This window comes from Eschrichtius robustus, chromosome 14 (assembly GCF_028021215.1).
Source record: "Eschrichtius robustus isolate mEscRob2 chromosome 14, mEscRob2.pri, whole genome shotgun sequence".
In the NCBI taxonomy this organism is placed as follows: Eukaryota; Metazoa; Chordata; class Mammalia; order Artiodactyla; family Eschrichtiidae; genus Eschrichtius; species Eschrichtius robustus.
Genome location: NC_090837.1, coordinates 86,734,536 through 86,755,592, shown reverse-complemented (window position 1 = coordinate 86,755,592; position 21,057 = coordinate 86,734,536). Strand labels below are relative to the sequence as shown.

General features: G+C 39.9%; 1 protein-coding gene across 6 annotated transcripts in view; it reads right to left on the bottom strand.

Annotated features, from left to right (window-relative positions):
• Positions 1-21,057, bottom strand: part of ZCCHC2 (zinc finger CCHC-type containing 2) — a 56,682-nt gene that overhangs the window by 6,819 nt on the left and 28,806 nt on the right. For 3 of the 6 annotated variants that reach the window (XR_011076290.1, XM_068563327.1, XM_068563328.1), the window contains exons 7-14: positions 19,807-19,890; positions 17,829-17,886; positions 15,609-15,744; positions 14,058-14,122; positions 13,573-13,667; positions 10,178-10,306; positions 4,146-5,639; positions 3,145-3,217 (exon numbers count right to left, since the gene is read on the bottom strand). Coding sequence is in view for 4 of the 6 variants with exons in the window: in XM_068563327.1 (XP_068419428.1) it covers positions 3,150-3,217; positions 4,146-5,639; positions 10,178-10,306; positions 13,573-13,667; positions 14,058-14,122; positions 15,609-15,744; positions 17,829-17,886; positions 19,807-19,890 (2,129 nt within the window). In the remaining 2 variants the exon portion in view is untranslated. Of the gene's footprint in view, positions 1-1,175; positions 3,218-4,145; positions 5,640-10,177; positions 10,307-13,572; positions 13,668-14,057; positions 14,123-15,608; positions 15,745-17,828; positions 17,887-19,806; positions 19,891-21,057 lie in introns of those variants that run through there. The other 3 variants (XR_011076289.1, XM_068563326.1, XM_068563329.1) reach the window with 3 other exon arrangements.

Here is a 21,057-nt window from a genome sequence, read left to right as displayed (position 1 = left end):
CGAGTGAAAACCACCAAAATGTCTGTTGACAGAATGGATAAATTGTGTGTGTGTGTGTGTGTGTGTACTGTTCTCCCCCAATGCAATGGAATATTGTAAAGTTAGTGAAAATGAATAAACTGAAGGAATGCAACATCAGGACTGTAAAACCAGATGAGTAGAGATAGTCACAGAAGACGAGGTAAAGGGTACCCTTTCTATAAAGCTCAAGAAAAGTAAAAATACACTGTTTGGGGAAGGAGGATGCAAAACGTTGAGGGGAAAAGAGGAATAGTGAAATTGATAGTAGTGCTGACCTTGCACAGTGGGGGAAGGAAGGAGAAGGGTCGGTTAAGGGACACAGGTGATGACACTGGAGGTGCGTGAGTTAACTGGAGGCGGGTCCATAACTGCCGTGTGTTACGTGTAGGTGCCTGTTTGCTGGCTAACGGAAAAGCCATCAGGGGTCCTGTGATCTTTTCAAACCCACTACCCAACTGGGTACAGAGGGAATGTGCGTTAGGTGGCTCAGGACAATCATTCTTAGTGTCCGTCACTGCACGGAACGTTGGGGACAACTGGAGGGGCTGGGCCGAGTGACATCAGTCATCACCAGAGGACATGACTGATGCATGGATACGTGGAAAGCGCCTCCCCACAATCTCTTATAAAATTACTGATTGTGTAAAGACTGACTTGAGACTGGATTACAGAAGATAGAACCAATGTAATCAAAGGTACTGTATTGGGAGAGTTGCCTGGAAAACAAAATGGTATTAACAAATTTGAGGAAGTAAGTTAGGTAGGTCCTCTACGCTTTTGGTGAGGGAGGGCCTGAACCAGAAACACCGCTCTCGGGTGATAAGGACTCTGTCTGAGCCGCCACGGTGCCCTCTGGCACACAGCGTGTGCTCAGGAAGCACAGAAGTGCAGACTCTTCTTTCAGCGGTCACACAGGTGACCCATATATATAGTAAGGCTGCTTGTGGGAAACATTTCCAGATGGTAAATAACTTCGGGATTCACTACCCACATTGCAGGAAAATAACGGGTCGATTCTCTAAAAAGGGAAAAAACCCCAAACCCACCAGGTATGATGTCCTCCTATCTTTCACTTGTACAAAATTTGCAATAAAGCACAATTCTTAAGCCGTTTTTCACTTTTTTATTGCTGTTAATTCAAGGAAAAAAGGTTGCATAAAATCCAATCTGTTCTAGAAATATAAGTGGCCTTTCCAGTACATAACATTTCAAATATCAAAGTATATGGTAAACATACAAATAAGGAGAAGGTAACATACCTCCTATGTACAGTACAGTCTTTTAAATCATAAAATAAGCTCCATAAAGTACAACTGGCAAGTGGTTCACAATGCGGTCCAGATGGGGCTTATCAAAACTCTCACGTGAACAACTCAACTGCAGCTCAACAATTAATTTAATAATGTGGTCCAAAAATACCCAGATCAAACAAAATACATTTAATCAAAATAATTTCCTTTACTTGGACTTCTTCTCTTTTTAAATTAAAGCTTTCGTCTACCCCCTTTCACACCCCCCCACCTTCCTTCCCCTTTAACTCCCAACCCGGAAAGAAGGTTTCAAAATGTACATTGGTGCTATAAATATAAATTCTATCTGTGAAGCATTACACAAAGCTTCTTTCTTCAAGTGTTTCCTTTTGTCTGGCAATCTGTTAGGCTTCTGAACCGAGACCAGATATGATATTCAAGTTCCTCCTCTGCTGCACACCAACGTGACCCCACACAACAAACATCTGTCGATTCTGCCCTGTACTGAGGATGGGGAAACAAACCCAACCCCAAGCCCTCAACCTGCGACTCTACAGTGGTAGCTGCTCACTGCTGTTGGATGCAGCAGTCCAAACCTACATCCCGTCTTCCAGATAACCTCAGTGCACTTTAGGAAATCAAAAATTACCTGGAAGCAATTTAGTACATAGATAGGCTTTAAAAAAAACTTTTGTTTTTAAACAGCAGCATTAAACTTAGTGATGTGACACTGACATGATTCATACCATCTTAACACACTCAGAATTCAGTCTTTCACAGTATAATCAAGCATAGTGGTAAACTGTTATAAAAGTGACTTTGCTACGAGACAAGTTAGGGAACAAATACCTGACTTCTGTAGAAACGCAGAGCTTCTGTTCAGATTGCAATAAAGCATACACATTTTTAACACAATGGAACACTGTAACAGTTGGTGTAGGAAAAGAAACCTTGACTCAAGTGTCTCTTTTACATGACACAGTGGTAGACTACAGGTAAAATTGGCTGTTGATTTTCATGACAAACACAAACACACAGAAGAACCACACTCACACTAGTTTGTTCACTTTATGTCTCTCTGAAGCAACAGGCTAAAAAAGTATGATAAAGTAAAAAGTTTGTTTTTTTTTTAAAGAAAAAGCTCTTTGTCCACTTCACATGTCATATTTTCTCAGTTTCATATGATTTTACTTCCTCCTCTCTCTTCCACTTATTTTAATTTTTATTTGGACAACAAGCGCTGCAAATATGTATTTACGTGGTGCTGTTCATTACATATATACACACTATTTTGGGAATGCGATTCTCCCTTATGATTAAGGTGAAACATTCGACCCTCAATTTATATGCAGAGCAGCTTACAAAGTGTGGACAATGCAGTGCCAACCACTCCTGCGGCCACTGGAAAGAGTGAGGGCGGGGGAGAAAAGCGGAGTGTAGGACCAAAGTGAGAAAAACTGGGGAAGAAGCAAAGTTTTTTTTCAAAACCATAGGACTGTCACCAGTGTTATTAAAAAAGGTCAAATACACAGTTTTAAAGATTCAGTAAACATTGCACACAGCAAGTATTCAGTGTAAAAAAAAAAAAAAAAAAGCACGCATCAATATTTTCCTTTTGCTAGTTTGTCTGGATGTTTAAATTACATGTATCATACAGATAAGCCTGTTGTTGTACCAGGAGACCAGAGGCTCAAAAGCAATGCATTCTTTCTTGTTTTGGACATTGGTACAAGAGAAATGAAAAACCCCAACTGCATAGAAATCTAGGAAATGTATAGACAAAGAAACACAAACAAAATACCTTTCCTTTCCTCCCCTCCACACCCCAACCATGACTCCCCACACTTCAGTGTATTAAGTAGGCAAGCTTTACTTGTTTCAGTCTGCAGAATCCAACGTATCATTAGAAGGGGGGAGGGGAGGTGCGTATCTCAGTCTGTAAGTGCCTAAAATGGGAAAGACAGAACTGCTAAGTCACTGCGTACAATGCAATGCATCACAAACCACTACAAGATATCAAATGGGCATGCTCCTCAGGCGCTGCTCCTTCTGCAATACTCTGACCGCAAAACGGTCCATGAAATGACTTTTAAAAAGTAATAATGAAGTTTGTGCTTTAAGTTCAACCTAAAGCTATCAAACTCAATTTTCCCTTAAAAATGTCAAGCACATACTCCCAAGTCAAGACTTTTTTTCTGTGTGAGATTTGGCAAAATGACAAAAGCCTAATGTGAGTGAAAGGTAACAGTTTCTCAGGTCTACACTGAATTTGGTATCTTACACGTACTTATTTAAGAACAATTTCTTTATTCTGGTGGTAATAATATTAAACTTAGTTTGAATTTCCTTACTCCAAAAACCAGTGCTTAAATATTTTGTTCCTTTTAAAATGCAATACCACTAAAAAAAAAAAAAAAAACGTCTGCTGGGAAGGAAGGGTATAGCATGAGGCCAGTTGGTTATGCATAGATAGACCCAAACAACTAAAAATCTTCCATGTCAGATGACTATCACTTCCTAGTTTTTCAGCATTTAAAAATTTTGCTTACTCTATGACACAGGATTGTAGCTTTAAAAAAAAGTGCTGCTAGCAAGAGATTTGCAAATCCCCATTATGTTCCTTAAGAAGTGCCTTAATGGTTTATTCCTTAATTGGAAACTGAATTTCCCTGAACTTCCTTTTGCTGTGTGTGTGACCTGTGTGTGTCCACACTAGGTTCTGCCGTTTGCATTTTACGATTTGTCACCGAAAGCACAACCTCCGTAAACAAACACACAACAGCTCTTTCTGCTCCAACAGGATCACCGCGATCACTAGGGGAGGGAGGAACGGGCACACTCAGAAACAAGTCCTCTGGGAGCTCTCATGATTACCTTGTTGACTGGCCTCCATGGACGACTGCTTACACTCCTGCGCATAGTGCCCGCTTACACCACAGTTGTAACATGAAACGTTCCCGTTCTTCTTGGGCCCCGAACCGCTCGTGTTGGCAACTACATTGGGTGCTGGGTACACAGGATAGAATCTCCCGAATCCTGCCATCTGCTGCATGCCATAGTTGGCTTGGCTCCCCATGACTGGGTCATGCACCAGTCCATTTGCATATGGAGTCTGAGGCAGAAAAAAAGGAAGTTGGTTTCCATTGCTCTGATGTGCTTGGTTGAGGTAGCTGCCATTGCAGATGGATGGCAGAGTAAAGAACGATGGGACTCGGTACATTGGTCCAGGCATTGGATTAGGATAATAGTAACTATTTAGCTGAAGGTTTCCATTGGTCCCACAGCTGCACCTTCGCCCACAGGAACCACAAGGACCTGAGCCCATCTGCTGCGGAGGCAACACTGTCCCGCTGGCGTTCGTGTTTCCCACAGCACTGATGTAAGACGTGCTGTCGCCCTGCGCAGTACTGTGTGTCAAAGCAGGGCTCGGGCTTGGGGCGGGGCCGGGGGTGTGGGTAGGAACCGCGGGGGGAACATTCGACTGGGCCTGGCTGACGCCTGCTCCCGCTGACTGGGCAGACGTTGCCGCCGTGCTGAGGACGGTGGAATTCTGGCTGGGTAACACCCCGGCCGCAAGGGGAGAGCCTGGCAAGGGGTAGGAAGCTGGTGGCTGTACGGCCGAGAGGCCGGCTGCTGGAAGAACTACCTTCACATTGGCAGGCTGAGGGGCTGTCCCCGTGTTTCCCTCAATCTGAGGCACCATTTGATTTAGTCCTGCCACTGGAGATGCAGATTTTGTCATGGGGTCTGTGGCAGCCACAGGAGATCCTGGAAAACTACCTGGATTATGAACAGGAATAAAGGCAGTGTTTGGTGATCCGACGCTCAGACTCCCGGTTGGTTGCTGGGAGAGGTTCACTGTGCAACTCTCGGAAGATCCCGGCGGCGGCGGCAGTTTTAGCCTCTGAATTGTGAGGTGCAAAGCGGGAGTACTACTGTGTGGAAGGAATGTTGATGGAACAGGTAAAGGGGACGCCAGTAATTCAAGGTGCTTTTCTGATTCTGCAGTAGAAGCTGTTGGCCCTAGTATTCCGACGGGGGTTGAGTTCGTGGACTCCCTTCCTGCAGAGAGAGCAACAGGGCTAGGAACAAGCACCCCTATTGTTTTACCATCAGCAGATCTGGGTGGAGGAACGACCACCTCAGACTTCTGGGCACCATTGTGCATGACACAGTGTAAAGTTGGCATAAAAGAAATATGCTGATACTTGGGTGAGCTTAAGGGATCTTCTAAGAGGCTTGCGTCGTCGTTTCCTAATGAAGCAATCTGAACAGGTGGCTTGACAGTGACAGTCTGGTTGACAGAACCATAACCTGTAAACCTGGTTGTTGATGGATTTCCAGAATCCTCAGAATTGCTGTCTGTGTCTGAGGGAAACAAACATAAGTAGATGTTAACACAAGCAAAATCTCCCAACCTTCTTGCTAGAAATAAAATTTAAGTGTATCTAAAATAAACACTGAAGTTTGGACTAATAAATGTATCCCTAAGCTTCCTGACTACCAAGCTGAACTTCTTTTAATTTTTGGCTTTCTGTGGACTTCACTGTAAACATATGGAGAGTCTGGAAAAGAGGCAAGACTATGGAAACAATAAAAGCTTGCTGGCTGCCAGGGGTAGGGGCCCCGGAGAAGGACGAACGGGCAGAGCCCGGGGGGTTTTCAGGGCAGTGGAAATACTCTGTGTGATGCTGTAATGATGGATATGTATCATTGTACATTTGTCCAAAGCCACTGCAGGTGAACCCTTAGATAAACCATGGACTTTGGGTGATAATGATGCGTCAAAGTAGACTGGTTCATCCTTGGTAAGAAATGTGCCATTCTAGGGAGCAATGTTGTTAACAGGGCAGACTATATCTGTGTGAGAGCAGGGAATACATGGGAAATTTCTGTATCTTTCTCTCAATTTTACAGTAAACCCAAAACTGCTCTAAAAAAATTAAATCTTAAATTAAAAAAAAAATCCAAGGAGAGGTAAGAAACAAAACGTTAATGGAAACTGAATGAAGCACAGTAATACAGACCTTTATTACAGAGAAAGGGATCAGGTATTTTTAACCTTAATCAATTTTAGGCAATTCACTTGATTTATATTCTGTACCACTAAACCCGAGGTCTTCACATTTGTCTCACATAAATAATACAATTTAAAGGAGTTCAATCAAGACTATATTTAACTTGGGACTTCCCTGGTGGCGCAGTGGTTAAGAATCCGCCTGCCAATGCATGGGGACACGGGTTCGAGCCCCGGTCCAGTAAGATCCCACATGCCACGGAGCAGCTAAGCCCGTGCACCACAACTATTGAGCCCACGTGCTGTAACTCCTGAATCCCGCGTGCCTAGAGCCCATGCTCTGCAACGAGAGGCCACCACAATGAGAAGCCCGCACACCACAACTAGAGAAAGACCGTGTGCAGCAACGAAGACCCAACACAACCAAAAATAAATAAATAAGTTTAAAAAAAAAGACTATATTTAACTCAAACATCCAAAGATAGGGAAGGGAAGAGAGTTTTCTTAGAACGGAATAAATATTCTTACTCTTAAATATTTCAGTGGGGGAAAGAAAATTTAAAGCTACCATTACAGTCATAAAACAAGTGTGCTAGAACACAAGCAGCAGCACAAATATGAGAGCAGTGCCATTTCTCCTAAAACAAAACAGCAAAGTGGCAGATACAAAATTGTACTGCATTTGTTTTTATTACTGCATCACTCTTCTGCTTGTAAACAGAAATAACTTCGATCTAGACTTCCCCTGGATTTCTTGACTTTTGGTATAAAGGGGACAAAAGACAAAATCTAACTCACAATGTTTAAATATCGTAAACCCAGATACCGCAGTACTATGTATAGAGACCATTCAGTTAAATGTAGTGCCTAATTTAACATCTTTCTGCTCACAAATATAAACAGAATTGCATTGTGTACTTAAAATGTTTATATTTGTTGAGGTAATAACTAGTTATATTCAGCTAAGATGCTAAAATTTTTTGAAACAATACTAAAAACAAATCATACTAGTCTTCCTGGAGAAAGGTTAAACCTGAACCAACCTACAGAATGTCAACCATGTTATTAATTCAACAATAATAATTTATATTAGAAAAGATTCAACTTATGAGTAAATGGTTCTAACATATACTCTCCTTAATAGCTGAGGAGTTTCTTGTTAAACTTTGCAAAACACAAGGTATCCAAAAATTAGTAACTTATTTAAGGCACTGTATTTATATCTGTACCTTCATACAAGTATAGAGTTAAAAATAAATATTTAAGTTCAAAAGAAGCTGTAACATTTTTCAGATGATCAATTAAATTTCTATAGGAATTGGGCTTTGTTTAAATCTTCTTAAGTCATAGCAAATGGCCCCATGATCCCAAATGGTTTTCTAAGCATTGTAAGGACTCACCCAGCTACTTAGAGAGAGGTCCTCCATTTTTGCACTGACTCTGAAAAGTATGAAGTCTTACAACAAAACCCCTTTATGACCAACAAGAACAACAAAGCCCCATGCTTTTCAAAGCAACCTTTTCATGCACTCCAAATTCTAAAGATGATCAACACTTGTTATCACAGTGGACATTTTCCCCCCTGGTTGGTTTCAGAGAGCCCTTAATGATCCTTCATTTAGGGAAGGCTCATTTAGTCACGCGATAACGGAGCCTATCTGAAAAAGGGCAAGCTCCTCTATACAGGCCCACCAACTCACCCTATCTGATGACAGGAAAGGACTGCTGCAAAGTCATCTAGGCATGCAGATGTACCCTTAATTCTGACAAAGAGGCAAATCTGCGTTGTTAGCTTAAGAGCCATGGATTATTGGTACATCCTACAGAACTGAGCATAGCATATGGAAAGCTTCTCTATTCTGGATAAGGCATAAAAATTCTCTCATTTAACCTTCATAAGAGCTCTGGGCAGTTACTTTCATTTTTCTTCTTTCAGGAGGAAACTGCAGATCAGAAGTGCAGTGTTGCCTCAGATTAGTAGAACTGGCAGTAGTCACTGCATGCTACATTTGTTACGACTTCAAAATAACTTCAAAGTAAAAACTGGCTTTAACTGTATGTGATGCAGCAGAATCACTGTCATAGCTCCCTAAAATGTGACCTGACGCTATAACACAAAGGCTAAGGTCTCGAAGAGTTGTGGACCGTGCGGGAAAAAGCCACGTGTCTGAAATGCTGTTGTCAAAGGATCTTTATGATCTTTAAGTGGCCCAAGAGAAACCATTTATTACTGCCCACCAGCATGGACACACCTTATAACCAAGACAGTATTACTCAGACGTTTATAGCCAAGATGTTATCAGATAGCATATCATTGTAAAGAATGACATCCTCATTCAGCATATACATTTTTTGTGTGTCTGTGGACCACTTTTAAAGTCTTTATTGAATTTGTTACAATATTGCTTCTGTTTTTTTATGTTTCCAGTTTTTTTTGGCTGCGAGGCATGGGGGATCTTAGCTCCCGGACCAGGGATCAAACCCCGCACCCCCTGCATTGGAAGGGGGAGTCTTAATCACTGGACCACCAGGGAAGTCCCAACATATACATTTTTGATACCTCATTTCTGGAAATGGCAGGGTAAGAACCTCTGACACTCCACTCCTCCATAAAAGCAACAAAAATCCTGGCAAACACTATCAAAATCAACTTTTTCAGAACTCTGGAAATCAATTAAAGGCCTGCAGCGATGTGAAGAGTGTTTATTAAAGAAAAACAGCTGAATCTTGTAAGAATAGCAACCACTGCGGTATTTCACCTTGCCCTAATTCTTGCTCACATTCTCCATCTCTGAAGTAGCCTTGTAAACGAATAGTCTTGCAACTATAGTAGCGATGAAAACAAGCAGCCTAGCAGCCACTCTAAGAAACATGGATTTGGAACTCTATAAAAGCACCTTCCTAAGGAACCGTCACTATCTGTCTGGCAACTTGAGTTCACTCTGTGTTAACAGCTGCTTACCCACAGGGCATTTGTCACAATCAATCTGCGGCAACTGTTTAACAATTTGGCTGCCTGGGCTGGCATTACCAGTTGAGGCTAACAATAGTCTGACCAAAAAACTTAAAAGGAAAAACTGAAAATGAGATGTTCACAGGGAGCTCTGAAAAGCTTCAATATATTCCTGGGAATCTAAAAGGCCATGCTCATATCTAGGGCTATATATGCATGCCCAGGAGAGACCTAAGAAGGCTCTAAACTCTCATTTCTGGCTGACTCTGAGCCTCCATTTAAGGAGGAATTGAAGACATAGTACATACAGAAAACAAAGTGCAAAATAGCAGACGTAAATCCTACCTTATCAGTAATTACAGTAAATTTCAATAGGTTAAACACTCCAATCAAATGGCAGAGATGGGCAGAATTGCTAAAAAACCATAATCCAACTATAAGGTGTCTTTAAGAGACACTTTAGAGTCAAAGACACAAATAGGCTTAAAGTCAAAGGATGGAAAAAGAGGTACCCTGCAAACACCCAAAAGAGAGCTAAAGTGGCTATATTATTATTAGACAAAATAGATTTTAAGACAAAACTTGTCATTAGAGACAAAGAAGGATATTTATAATGATAAAAAGGGTCAATCCATCAGGAAGACATAAACGTTACCAATATATGTGCATCTAACAATATGCAAGTTTTCAATCTTTCTGCATTAACTCCACATTTTGTTGTGACTGTCTTCTTTCTCTTTAATTTCATATGAAGTGAAATAGGCTTTAAAAAAATCAACATCACTAGAAACTGCTAAGTCAGTGGTCTACAAGACACCCTTTATACCAATTAAAGTCAATAATGACATTTACAGTAACATAAAAATACTTATGTTTGACTGATTTTAAGAGCACACATTTTCCTCTGACACCCCCAAATCCCTCCAAAGAGCAAACCTCTGTCTTTTTCTTCTTCACTTTCAAAACTTTCTCTTCCATCATGTCGTGGGCTAGACGGAGAACTGTAACTCTCTGAAGACGTTTCTCCACATGTGTCATGTCCAGATCCAACGTCCAAATTCACATCTAAAAATAACGTGATTTTTAAAAAATAGAATTGTTTAGTTAAATAAATTTCTGAATTGAACCATCAGAAATTAGTTACACCCTTAAATTTTTTTTTTCCAAGTTTTTCTATAATTACCTAAAGAGCTGGCCTCTGACCTAGGTAAAAATTCATTACTGAAGCACAATATTATTTGAAAATAATTGACGACATTTTTTGGGGGGGGACAAATGTATTCTTAAAACAAAGGCAGAGGAAAAAATCAATATAACCGACTTCAAAAAATCAGAAATAAGATTCTTTGTAGGATCTGTCCAATATTAGCACATTGAGCCACTTCTTAAGTCTATACATTTTAACTCCTCAGAGCATGTTGTAAAACTCTTTCTTTAAAAGAGTAAATTGCTTCCCATCGAGTAGACTGAGTAACCCCTGAGTTCGAACCAGAAATGACGGACTGGGGAAAAAAACAAAACAAAACAAAACCATTGGGATAGAGTGAGCCAAGATTTGCTCACTAAAATGCAGTGATGACTTTGAAACTCTAAAGAGTAAGTTTCAGAAATGTAAAAAGAAAAATAAAAAAAGGCAGCTATTTCTCAAAACCAATTTATGAAATGATTTTGTTTAGATTATATAGCTAGCAAATATTCTAATCACCAAATGTCATATATTAATTTGCAATTTTCAAAGAACTAAATACATAAATGTAAATCTATACTGAACATAATTTTCCCTCTATGACAATCCAGGTGCTTCAGAATTGTGTAGAGTCTTTGGAATTTTTATAATAAAAAAATATGTGATCCTTTGGAGTCAGAGGTGTGGCTGGAAGGTGAGGATGAAATAACTATGCCAAAGGCTATTCCACAAATTGCCCTTTTAAACAGAGAGACAAACTGTTTTATTTATCATGTCTCAAAGAGATTTTAAAAGCAAATATACTGCAAAAACACAGAGGATGAACAGCACTGACTGCTTTGGGGAGAAGACAACATGGAGGGACGCAGAGAGGGATTTATTTTGTTCCCTTTTGTACCTTCAGAATTTTGAACTACATAAATGTATATTACTCAAAATAGAAGTTAAATTTTAAATTAAAAATAAATAATACTTATCTTTGAGTTATTTAAAATTTTCAGCTTCAATATAGTATCTACATTTATGATATGCGTGATTGTTCTATTAAAAAAAATCTTAAATATATCTTAAGTTTACTGAATGCTTAAAGGTAATCACCTACTTAAAGGTAACTCCTTAGTATTTCAAAGGGGAATTAATAAATAGAGGGTTTTCCCTTTAAGTTGGAGCCAGCAAACATCTGAGCTATACTAGACAATAAGACAAGTTGTACAAAGTATTGATATATATATATTTATAGTCGTACTCTATAAATATAAATATATATGAATCAGTGACATATACAGAGAACAAAATAGACAGAAAAGGTTAATCTTGAATCAAAAATCCTGAGATTGTACTTTCATAATATTTAAAAATAAAGAAAGAAAGGAATTAGAGCCTGAGATGTTATCAAAATTTCTTATAGATAGCTAGTAGGAAGCAGTCACATAGCACAGGGAGATCAGCTCAGTGCTTGTGACCACCTAGGGGGTGGGATAGGGAGGGTGGGAGGGAGACACAAGAGGGAGGGGATATGGGGATATATTTTTATGTATAGCTGATTGACTTTGTTATAAAGCAGAAACACACCACTGTAAAGCAATTATACTCCAATAAAGATGTTTAAAAAAAAAAAAAGTTCTTAATAGCCTATACAGCGTATGTTTTCTTCTAACTTATTAGAATAGGGAAAAGGATCCACATTATTGAACACCTCTGTGCTTGATACTAGCTAAATGCTTTTCATGTTATCACATTTAAGTTCTATAGTCTGGTGAGGTAGATATTCTTCTTCTTTTACAAATTTAAGAAACTGGTGGAGTAAGGATTCAAACCCACATCTGTCTGAGATCAAAGTCCACACACTTCTCTGAAAATATGAAGCTAAAAGGGAAAGAACTGTTACAAGCTTTTTTGGCGTAGTTCCCAAATCATGTGAGAGACGAGAGAGAGTGATGTCATGAGGGTGGTATATATTTGACAGGAATTTCAACTATAGAATGACCTGATTTAGTGTGTGCTTTAGAAGACAGTGCAGAAAATAAACCAGAAGGAGGAAGACAGACAGGGAGGCCTGGCAGAAGCTATTTCTAATCATCCACTGACAGAGAACTCTTGTCTTCCTTATTTTAGCTTCTCCCCACTCCTTTTAGCTGCCATCACCACAGGAAACCTCAAAGATACTGAAGTGTTACAATATACTCATAAACATGGTTTTTTCCCCCATGTCATTTTCCCCCCAAAGACCGCTCAGTTAATTAATTCAATGAGTGGGCCAGATGATTTTAGAGTCAAAATGCAACTATATTTCCTTATCAATATTAAATCTCTCTAAACAAATAGCTAGTTTAAAAATATACTCCATTAAAAAAATGGATATATTCTGGTTATTTATGTTGCATCACAACTGAAGGTACTAACATTTGAATAAAATTTAAATTAAACAAATCGTATTTGTAGGGTCAGCTGTCAACATTATGTGTTAGACACACACATGGACAAACACTTTCCTAGAGGTCTGTGAGCTTTTATTCTTTTTCTAAAAATCTTTACTATTAGTGGTGAAGGTAAATGTAACACAGAAAAGTTACCAATGAACCAGCACAAGGGACATTTCTCAGTCAAATGAACATAAAATCTTTCACTTAAAAATAAAAGGACCTTAAAATAATGGTGGGTAGATGGAAGCCACACAAATCTAGTACAACGAAAATCTGAGGGTCTGAATTCCCCTGAAGTCCCATAAAACTCCACAAAGGACAGTCATTAAAACATGAAAGAGTCAACAAGATTTTTAAAAGTGACTTTACACAAGAACTACAGGCTTTCACGAGGGTGGAAAGACCCCGCAGGTCCTGCGGCCTCTGCTCTGGAGCAGGGATTGGCTGAGAAGGAAACAATCGAGGAGACCGCTGCTACCAGGGGAAGGAAAAGGTGCCAGAGTGTCACTGTGGCAAAGGAGAAATTTACCTCCGTGGCCGAATCAAATTTCCTGCATTAAACAATTCTGAAGTATTAATGGAGTTAATTCAGAAATCACTGTTCACATCAACGCAGGAAAAAAGTGTTATCAGGCTTTGACACAACAGCCTAATACCTACTCTAATAGGTACCCTGCTAAATATATTTAGGTGACGTGTATTTGAAAGAAAAACACCCTTACCTTTCACAGAACCACCGTGGGCGTGCTGAGGAGCGGAGATTCGAATACCATTTATTCTACTATTCAACCTGTTGTCAGTTTTCTTAATTTTCTCCCTAAGCCGAAAGTATACACGTTACCCACATTGTTTATAAGAGTCCCTAGAGAACACACTAAGTACAGTATTAATAAAATTCCCCTCAAATTTTTTTTATAATTAAAATAAAAACGTTTAGTAAGGTACAATGTAAATCCAAGATTCACCCTTTAGTTTACAGGGCTGAGAATTTTGCCCCTCCAAACTGAATATAATATTTGACAATAGCTTTATTTTTATCACCTGCATGTGTTGATTATTTAGAACTGAAAAAATTAAGTCCAGAGTAAAAATATAAAGAAAACTAATGGAAAAATACTATTTATACTACATAAATTAAACATGCGCATTATCAAATGTTGTCTCTTCTTACCAATTTCTATTACTGGAAAGATTAAAATGAACCTACTTTTCTATTTGTGGCTTTCCCTTCTTCTTATTTATTGAAGATAAACTTCGTTTTTCAGTTGAATGCTAGGGAAAAGAATAAAAAAAAAAAATCAGACTAAAGCGAGACCATACTCGTGTAGGTATCCTCTTATTCTGATACAAAACATTAAAATGATGCAGTCCCAGTTGTATATTCTAACACATTTTTATTTCCAACCTCTTTTTTGAAGTTACCTACTTGACCCACTAAAATCTGCATATTCTGACAAATACTTAACATTAATTATGAGAAAAAATATCTATTTCGTATTTTGCTTTTAAAATGGAGTGTGTATTTTTTCTTCTTATCACAAAATAAAACACAGTCGAGTAACCGGTATTTGCTATACGTTTACTAATATTCTCGTAAAGTTCAGGTTGGTAAAACTGCAACACACAATTGCATCAACTCTAAGAAGAAAAGGTGCTGGCACTGAAGTAGAGGGAGAAAAAGTATAATCACATAGACCTGAAACTCGGCCATTAAATAAGTATGACTCCGATAACACACAATTTCTCAAAGTATGTCTTAATGCTTTAGTTCGTAAAAACACATTCCAGTAAAGGTTAACATTTGGATCTGAGTGTTGGCCAGTAATAAAAATCAATTTTCTAGAGAGAAGGTGGTTCTCTCCATAGCTGTACCACTAAGTATCTCTCATGTATCTGTGGTGCCATGTTACCTAAACACACACTTGAGAGCATTCTGTTCTCTGATTACACCAACTCCTAAGAACCAAGTATTTCCTAAGTACATTCAGGACTGCTGGTAAACTGGCCCAACAACTCATGAGGGAAGGTCCATTTCAAAATTCACATCACCAATAGCAAGACAGTGACTGAAATGTGAATAATTCAAAAGCAAAAAAACCTGGCTTAACAATGCATCCCCAGTGAAACATTTTAGGCATCACAATAAAATGTACTAATGTTTTTGAGCAATAAAAGTAATACGGGGCTTCCCTCGTGGCGCAGTGGTTAAGAATCTGCCTGCCAGTGCAGGGGACACGGGTTCGAGCCCTGGTCCGGGAAGATCCCACATGCCATGGAGCAGCTAAACCCACGTGCCACAACTACTGAGCCTGCGCTCTAGAACCCGCGAGCCACAACGACTGAGCACGCGTGCCACAACTACTGAAGCCCGCACGCCTAGAGCCCGTGCTCCGCAACAAGAGAAGCCACCGCAACGAGAAGCCCGTGCACCGCAATGAAGAGTAGCCCCCGCTCGCCTCAGCTAGAGAAAGCCCGTGTGCAGCAACGAAGACCCAACACAGCCAAAAATAAATAAATAAGTTAAATTGAAAAAAAAAAACAAAAAACAAAAAAATAAAGTAATACATATACACTTCTTCAGGTCACAGAGGAGCTTAGATCATGTACACCAATTAACTTTCAAGTCTTACATTCAAACATTCCTTCATTACTTCTTACCAGATACAGTACCTGACATAATAATGCTTAAAGAACTCGACTCTCATGCAGTGACAATGCTTGAACAGTATGGCATGAAGACAAAACAAAGCCGCCGTACCTGGTCAGCTAAGGCCACACAGTGCTCCGGGTGCTGAACGGTGGTGCAGGTCTGCTTCCTCCAATCCATGATTCCATTCTGTTCAGAATACTGCATGGTAAGCCCATCCAACGGAGAACAACTTGTACCAATAGTGCTATCAAAAGAAGAGTTCACACAAGTATGAAACTCTGTCCTCAGTCAGCTTAACCTTCCCATCTCATAATGAAGAAGCTCTACTAACCCTTTCTTCCATATATTAGTTTTTTATAGAATGCCTAGCAACAGCTCTAAGGAAAAAAGTCTACTATAAGAATAAACCAGTTCATACCCCTTACCTATTTAATAATTAATACCCGCCTCTGAGGAGGTTGACAACAGAAGCACGGTCTGTCTTCAGACTCATCCTGCACCACTCACAGCTGGGGTGTTAATCCCAATCTCAAGAGAACCACTATGTACTGTGTGTGCCTAAGGCAAGTGAAGGGACAGGATAATGTGACTGAAAACCAAGAGAAACACACAACAGAAACAGACTCAGAGAGAATCCAGAGAGAATGAAGGGATTGGACACAGACTCTGAATTAACAGTGTTTCCATCGGTCAAGGACTACAAGACGACAGAATTTTGGAAGAATACTGGAAAATATAAAAAAAGAACCAAATTTAAATTCTAGAACTGTACAATAAACTGAAATTAAGAACTCAGTGGATGGAAACAGATGAAAAAAATCACTGAAGAGGAAATTTGACCATGAGAAAATAAACGGGAACACTGAGAGGAAAAAAATGTGGAAATCAAAAAAAATTTGAGAGAACACCTAGGACATGGTGAAAAGTCTAACCTGTAAGCACCCCCCGAGCCTCAGAAGAGGGAACAAGAGAACAGGCAGAAGCAATATGTGAAGAGAGAATGGCCTGGGCTTCTCTAAAACAAAACTGTATCAAGCTTCAGACTTAGGAAGCAGAACTCATTCAAAGAAAGCTACAAATGTATCATAGGAAACTGCTGAAAACCAGACAATGGGAAAATTCAAAAACACAGTTTGGAAAAGCACACTAACTTTCAAAGAGCAGTAATAAGACTGAAGAACAATGGATACCCACCGTCCACTGTTGCCCCTAAAAGCAGAATCTGGGGATGACACAGTTGACTTGGGAGGTGATCCAGAAGTGGGAGCAAGGTGTGGGGAGAATGAAACAGGAAAGGAGGAAAAACCAGCGTGTGGGTCCATTCGTGAGGCTGCCGCTATGAGCGACAGAGGCTCAAACCAGCTGGGACCTCCCAGAATTACCTCCCCAAAGGGCAGGAAGCTGGAGCTCCCCACCAGTTGAGGGTTGACCCCTGGGGCAAATTAACGTGCAGCTCTGAACTGGGCTGGTTCAAGGGCTAAGCAGGCTCACAGAATCAGCGCGGGCCCTGAGGCAGGAGGCGGACAGTCACGAGGCAGGGCCTGCGGAGGCACGGTCGCAGTGTGAGGGGGGTCAGAAGTCACATAAATGATTTTATGTGGCTTGCAGCAGAAATCAAACTGGGCTGAGAGGATATGATGTGAAGGACCAAGGGCACTAGACCGGAGACAGCAACACTGGGGCTTCTGAGCACTAACAGAAAGTAACTGCCAGCCTGGAGTCCTATGTCGTATGAACAAAAAAGTCTTTCAAAAATGAAGGCAAAATAGACATTTTTTCCAGATAAAAAACAAAGTGATTTCATTACTGGCAGATATGATGACAGGGAATTCTCCAGTGTTCTTCAGTTAGAAGGACGCTCAGACACACTGGAAGGAATGCAGAACGGTGGAATGGTAAAAACTAAATGATTAACGCAAAAAGGTTCATGAGGTTTAAAACAGAATTAAGATGCATGACAGCTACAGTTTATAAGCTGGGAGGAGGTAAGTGAAGTTACAGTGATCCAAGGCCCTCACGTGGGAAATGGTACAAGCACAAATATCAGACCTTCCTAAGTCAAAGATGTAGAATAAAACCTCTAGGTAACCATCAGAAGAATCGAAAAACAATGTATGGAAAACTATCAAGGCTAACAAAAGAGAAAAACAGAATTTTAAAAAAACGCCCAAAAGCAAGAAAGGAGAGAGAGGAAAACACAGAAAAGGTGAGACAAATAACAAGCAAACAGTAAAACGGCAAAATTATAGCCAAATACATCAGTAAGTAAACGTGACGCTGATTTAAAAACGCACAAAGTCATTCATGTTTTAGGAACTAGATACCTACTTCACAAGGGGACTTTTCCCGGTATGTTTCTTGTGGATTATGGTGTGCTGTAACACATCTAGGGTGGAGGAAAAAAACAATTTATTATACCAGATGCTTCTGCAAAATCCAAAAGGAAGACGCAACTAATGTATGTGACCATAACAGTGTTGACAGACCACGTAGAGCACTCCCAAGCATTTTTCACAGAAAATTCCTTAAAGAAACAATTTTTCAAAGACACAGTAAGACACAGTAATTTCCTTAAATATCCTCTCAAGTATGTTCCACCTAATAGCAAAATCAATTTTGTCCAAGACTATGAAATTTGACTATGAGCATTAAGCTGCAAAAACCACACATTCAATTTCAGGCTCTTTTTTAACCATGAGAAAAAAAAAAGAAGTGTCTCAAATATCAAAAAACCACATATTAATAAAACCAACACCCATGTACCCACCTTGCAGGTATCTCTGTATTTGCCTCTTTTTATTAGGAAAAGAAATATCCCAGAAACAACTGAAGGCCTCCCTCCATTCCATTCAGCTCCCTCCCTCTACAGAGGTTAACTAGTTGAAATAATCTAGTGCATGTTTTTACTTTAACTACCTCTGTGTGTATTCACAAACACACAGTGGTGTTACATGTTTGAATATACTATAAATACCCTTTATTTTAATTACCACCTGGCATGAAGGTACCACAATCTGTTTATAACTTTATTAACATTTGAGACATTTGGGTTAACACCCAGGTGCTTGCTGTTACCCATAAGCTGCTGGGAGAGCCTGAATCCCTGTCCCCTGAACACACGGACGACAATTTTCATAGACGCAGAACTGCTGGGTAGTAGCATTAATCACCTCCAACTTCACAAGAGTGTCAAATTTTTGTCCAAAATAGTTGTACCAATAGTTGTACCAATTTAAATTCCCATCAACAGTAGATGAGGATTCCCATTACTTCATATCTTTGATAATGTCAGACTTGAAAATGGTTTGCCAATCTGATGAGTGTGAACTAATCTCTCGTTTTTTTTTTGTTTTTTAATTATTTTATTTATTTATTTTTGGCTGCATTGGGTCTTCGTTGCTGCGCGTGGGCTTTCTCTAGTTGCGGCGAACGGGGGGCTACTCTTCGTTGCAGTGCTTCTCATTGCGGTGGCTTCTCTTGTTGCAGAGCATGGGCTCTAGGCACACGGGCTTCAGTAGTTGTGGCACACGGGCTCAGTGGTTGTGGCTTGCAGGCTCTAGAGTGCAGGCTCAGTAGTTGTGGCGCACAGGCTTAGTTGCTCCGCGGCATGTGGGGTCTTCGTGGACCAGGGCTCGAACCCGTGTCCCCTGCATGGGCAGGCGGATTCTTAACCACTGCACCACCAGGGAAGCGCCTCTCATTGTTTTTAGTTTGCATTTTCTGGACTACTCGTGAGGCTGAACCATTCAACGTTCTTCTGTGAGAACTGCCTATGTTTATCTTTCCCCATATTGTTGACCAGACTGATTTTCTCAGTGATTTTTAGAAGAATCTATAGTCTGGATGTATAGTCTTTACACCTGTAAATATCCTGCAAATGTCCTCTGAATGGTAACCTCTTGTCATGTGTTAAGCTTTAATTTAGATTAGAAAGATCTCCGCTATGGTCATGCTCTGTCCTGTCAAGAAAGCCTTCTCATCCCAGACTACTAACATTTAAAAATTTAAGTTTTACATTTTACATATTACATTAAGTTTATATATGTTGCAAATAATTTGTTATTCATTTGAAATTTTCTGTGCCCAAGGGAAGTAGGGATCTAATTATATAACATTTTTTTTGACTGGAAAGCCAGCCAATACCATTTATTGCATATTCTTTCCCCACTTTCCTGTAAGGCCACCTGTCACATTCCAAGTTCCCACATGTCTGTTTCTCAGTTCCTTAATCTGTTCTAATGGTTTGTTTACCTATCCCTGTGGCAATATCACGCAGAATGACTTATTCCAGTGAATCAGCGTTTACCTTCTTCTTGACTTGAAGCTTCTGAGCTGTCTTCTTTTAAGTGTTCTAATATCTTAGAAGTCTTCAGATTGGATTGTAAGTTATCTGCGGGAAGTATTAAATACCATTAACTTTTAGGGAAAATTATAATAGTGAGAAAAACAAATATAATGATTACTCTTCTCCCATGGAGGATGAGAGTGGAGAGTTAATGGTAAAGAGAGCATGTCTCGTAGTTAGGACTTTGAGGAAAGCTAGAGGACATAGTACAAAACCCTGGACTGGGAGTGGGGACCCTGAAGCATGGAGCCAGCTCTCCCCATAAAAGCCACAGGGGTGAAGCAAGCTGCTTCACATCTGCCTGCCCCCGCGTGCTCTTGTGCAAAATGAGGAGATGGACTAGATCAGTGCTTCTCAACTATCTGTGTAAGGTTTTTCAGAATTTCCAGTTCGTGTGGATCGCTCCTTTTATGAAAGACAGTATAATGTGGCAACGTCAGATTACTCCCAGCGTCTCCTCTCTGTTCCTGTTCTTCTACCACAGACCAGTGACCGGCAATCATGGACCAGCACCGACCCACGGAACCCACCCTGATGCACTGGATTACGTCTCCATTAAGATACAGACCAGTGGGCTTCTGGAGGTCAACATTTTAAGTCATTCAGGAGTTTAACAGTTGTTCTCTCAGCTGTCAGGATACGGAATATTGCTCTCTATTGAGGGGGCAGGGGAAGTTAGAGCTGTCATTTCTTAAAAGAGTAAGTGCAAATGAACTTTGCCAATGATGTGTTCTTTGGTGAAATAATCCGAACATCCTGACCAGATTTTCCACAATCTCAAAGCATGTCCTTTAATACACTATTTTGATTTCATAACGATTTGATCTCTTAAAATCTACCAGCCTCTTTAGCATTGCTCATGTAATTTAGATACTGCCAAACTCTCCAGACGGGTTTTCTGTTATTTATGTGTGTACTACTCACTTGGGTACATTTTCCTAGGCAGCCTGCTAAAATCTGAATTAAAAGTTTAACTTCATGCTTCAATGCTTTTTTAGAATTAGACGCTATTTATAGATATTCATTAAAAACCACACTTGGTTCAAGTGGAAAGCACTGACTGTTAAATCTATTAACGACTCTAGAATGATCAGGAGTCTCTTTTTAAAAAGCTATTGCCACTATTCAGACATGAATTTAAACATGGAGTTGTTCATCTTGTCTTAGTCATGAAGAGTCATTAATTCTAGTTGCTACTTTTTGTTTAAAATG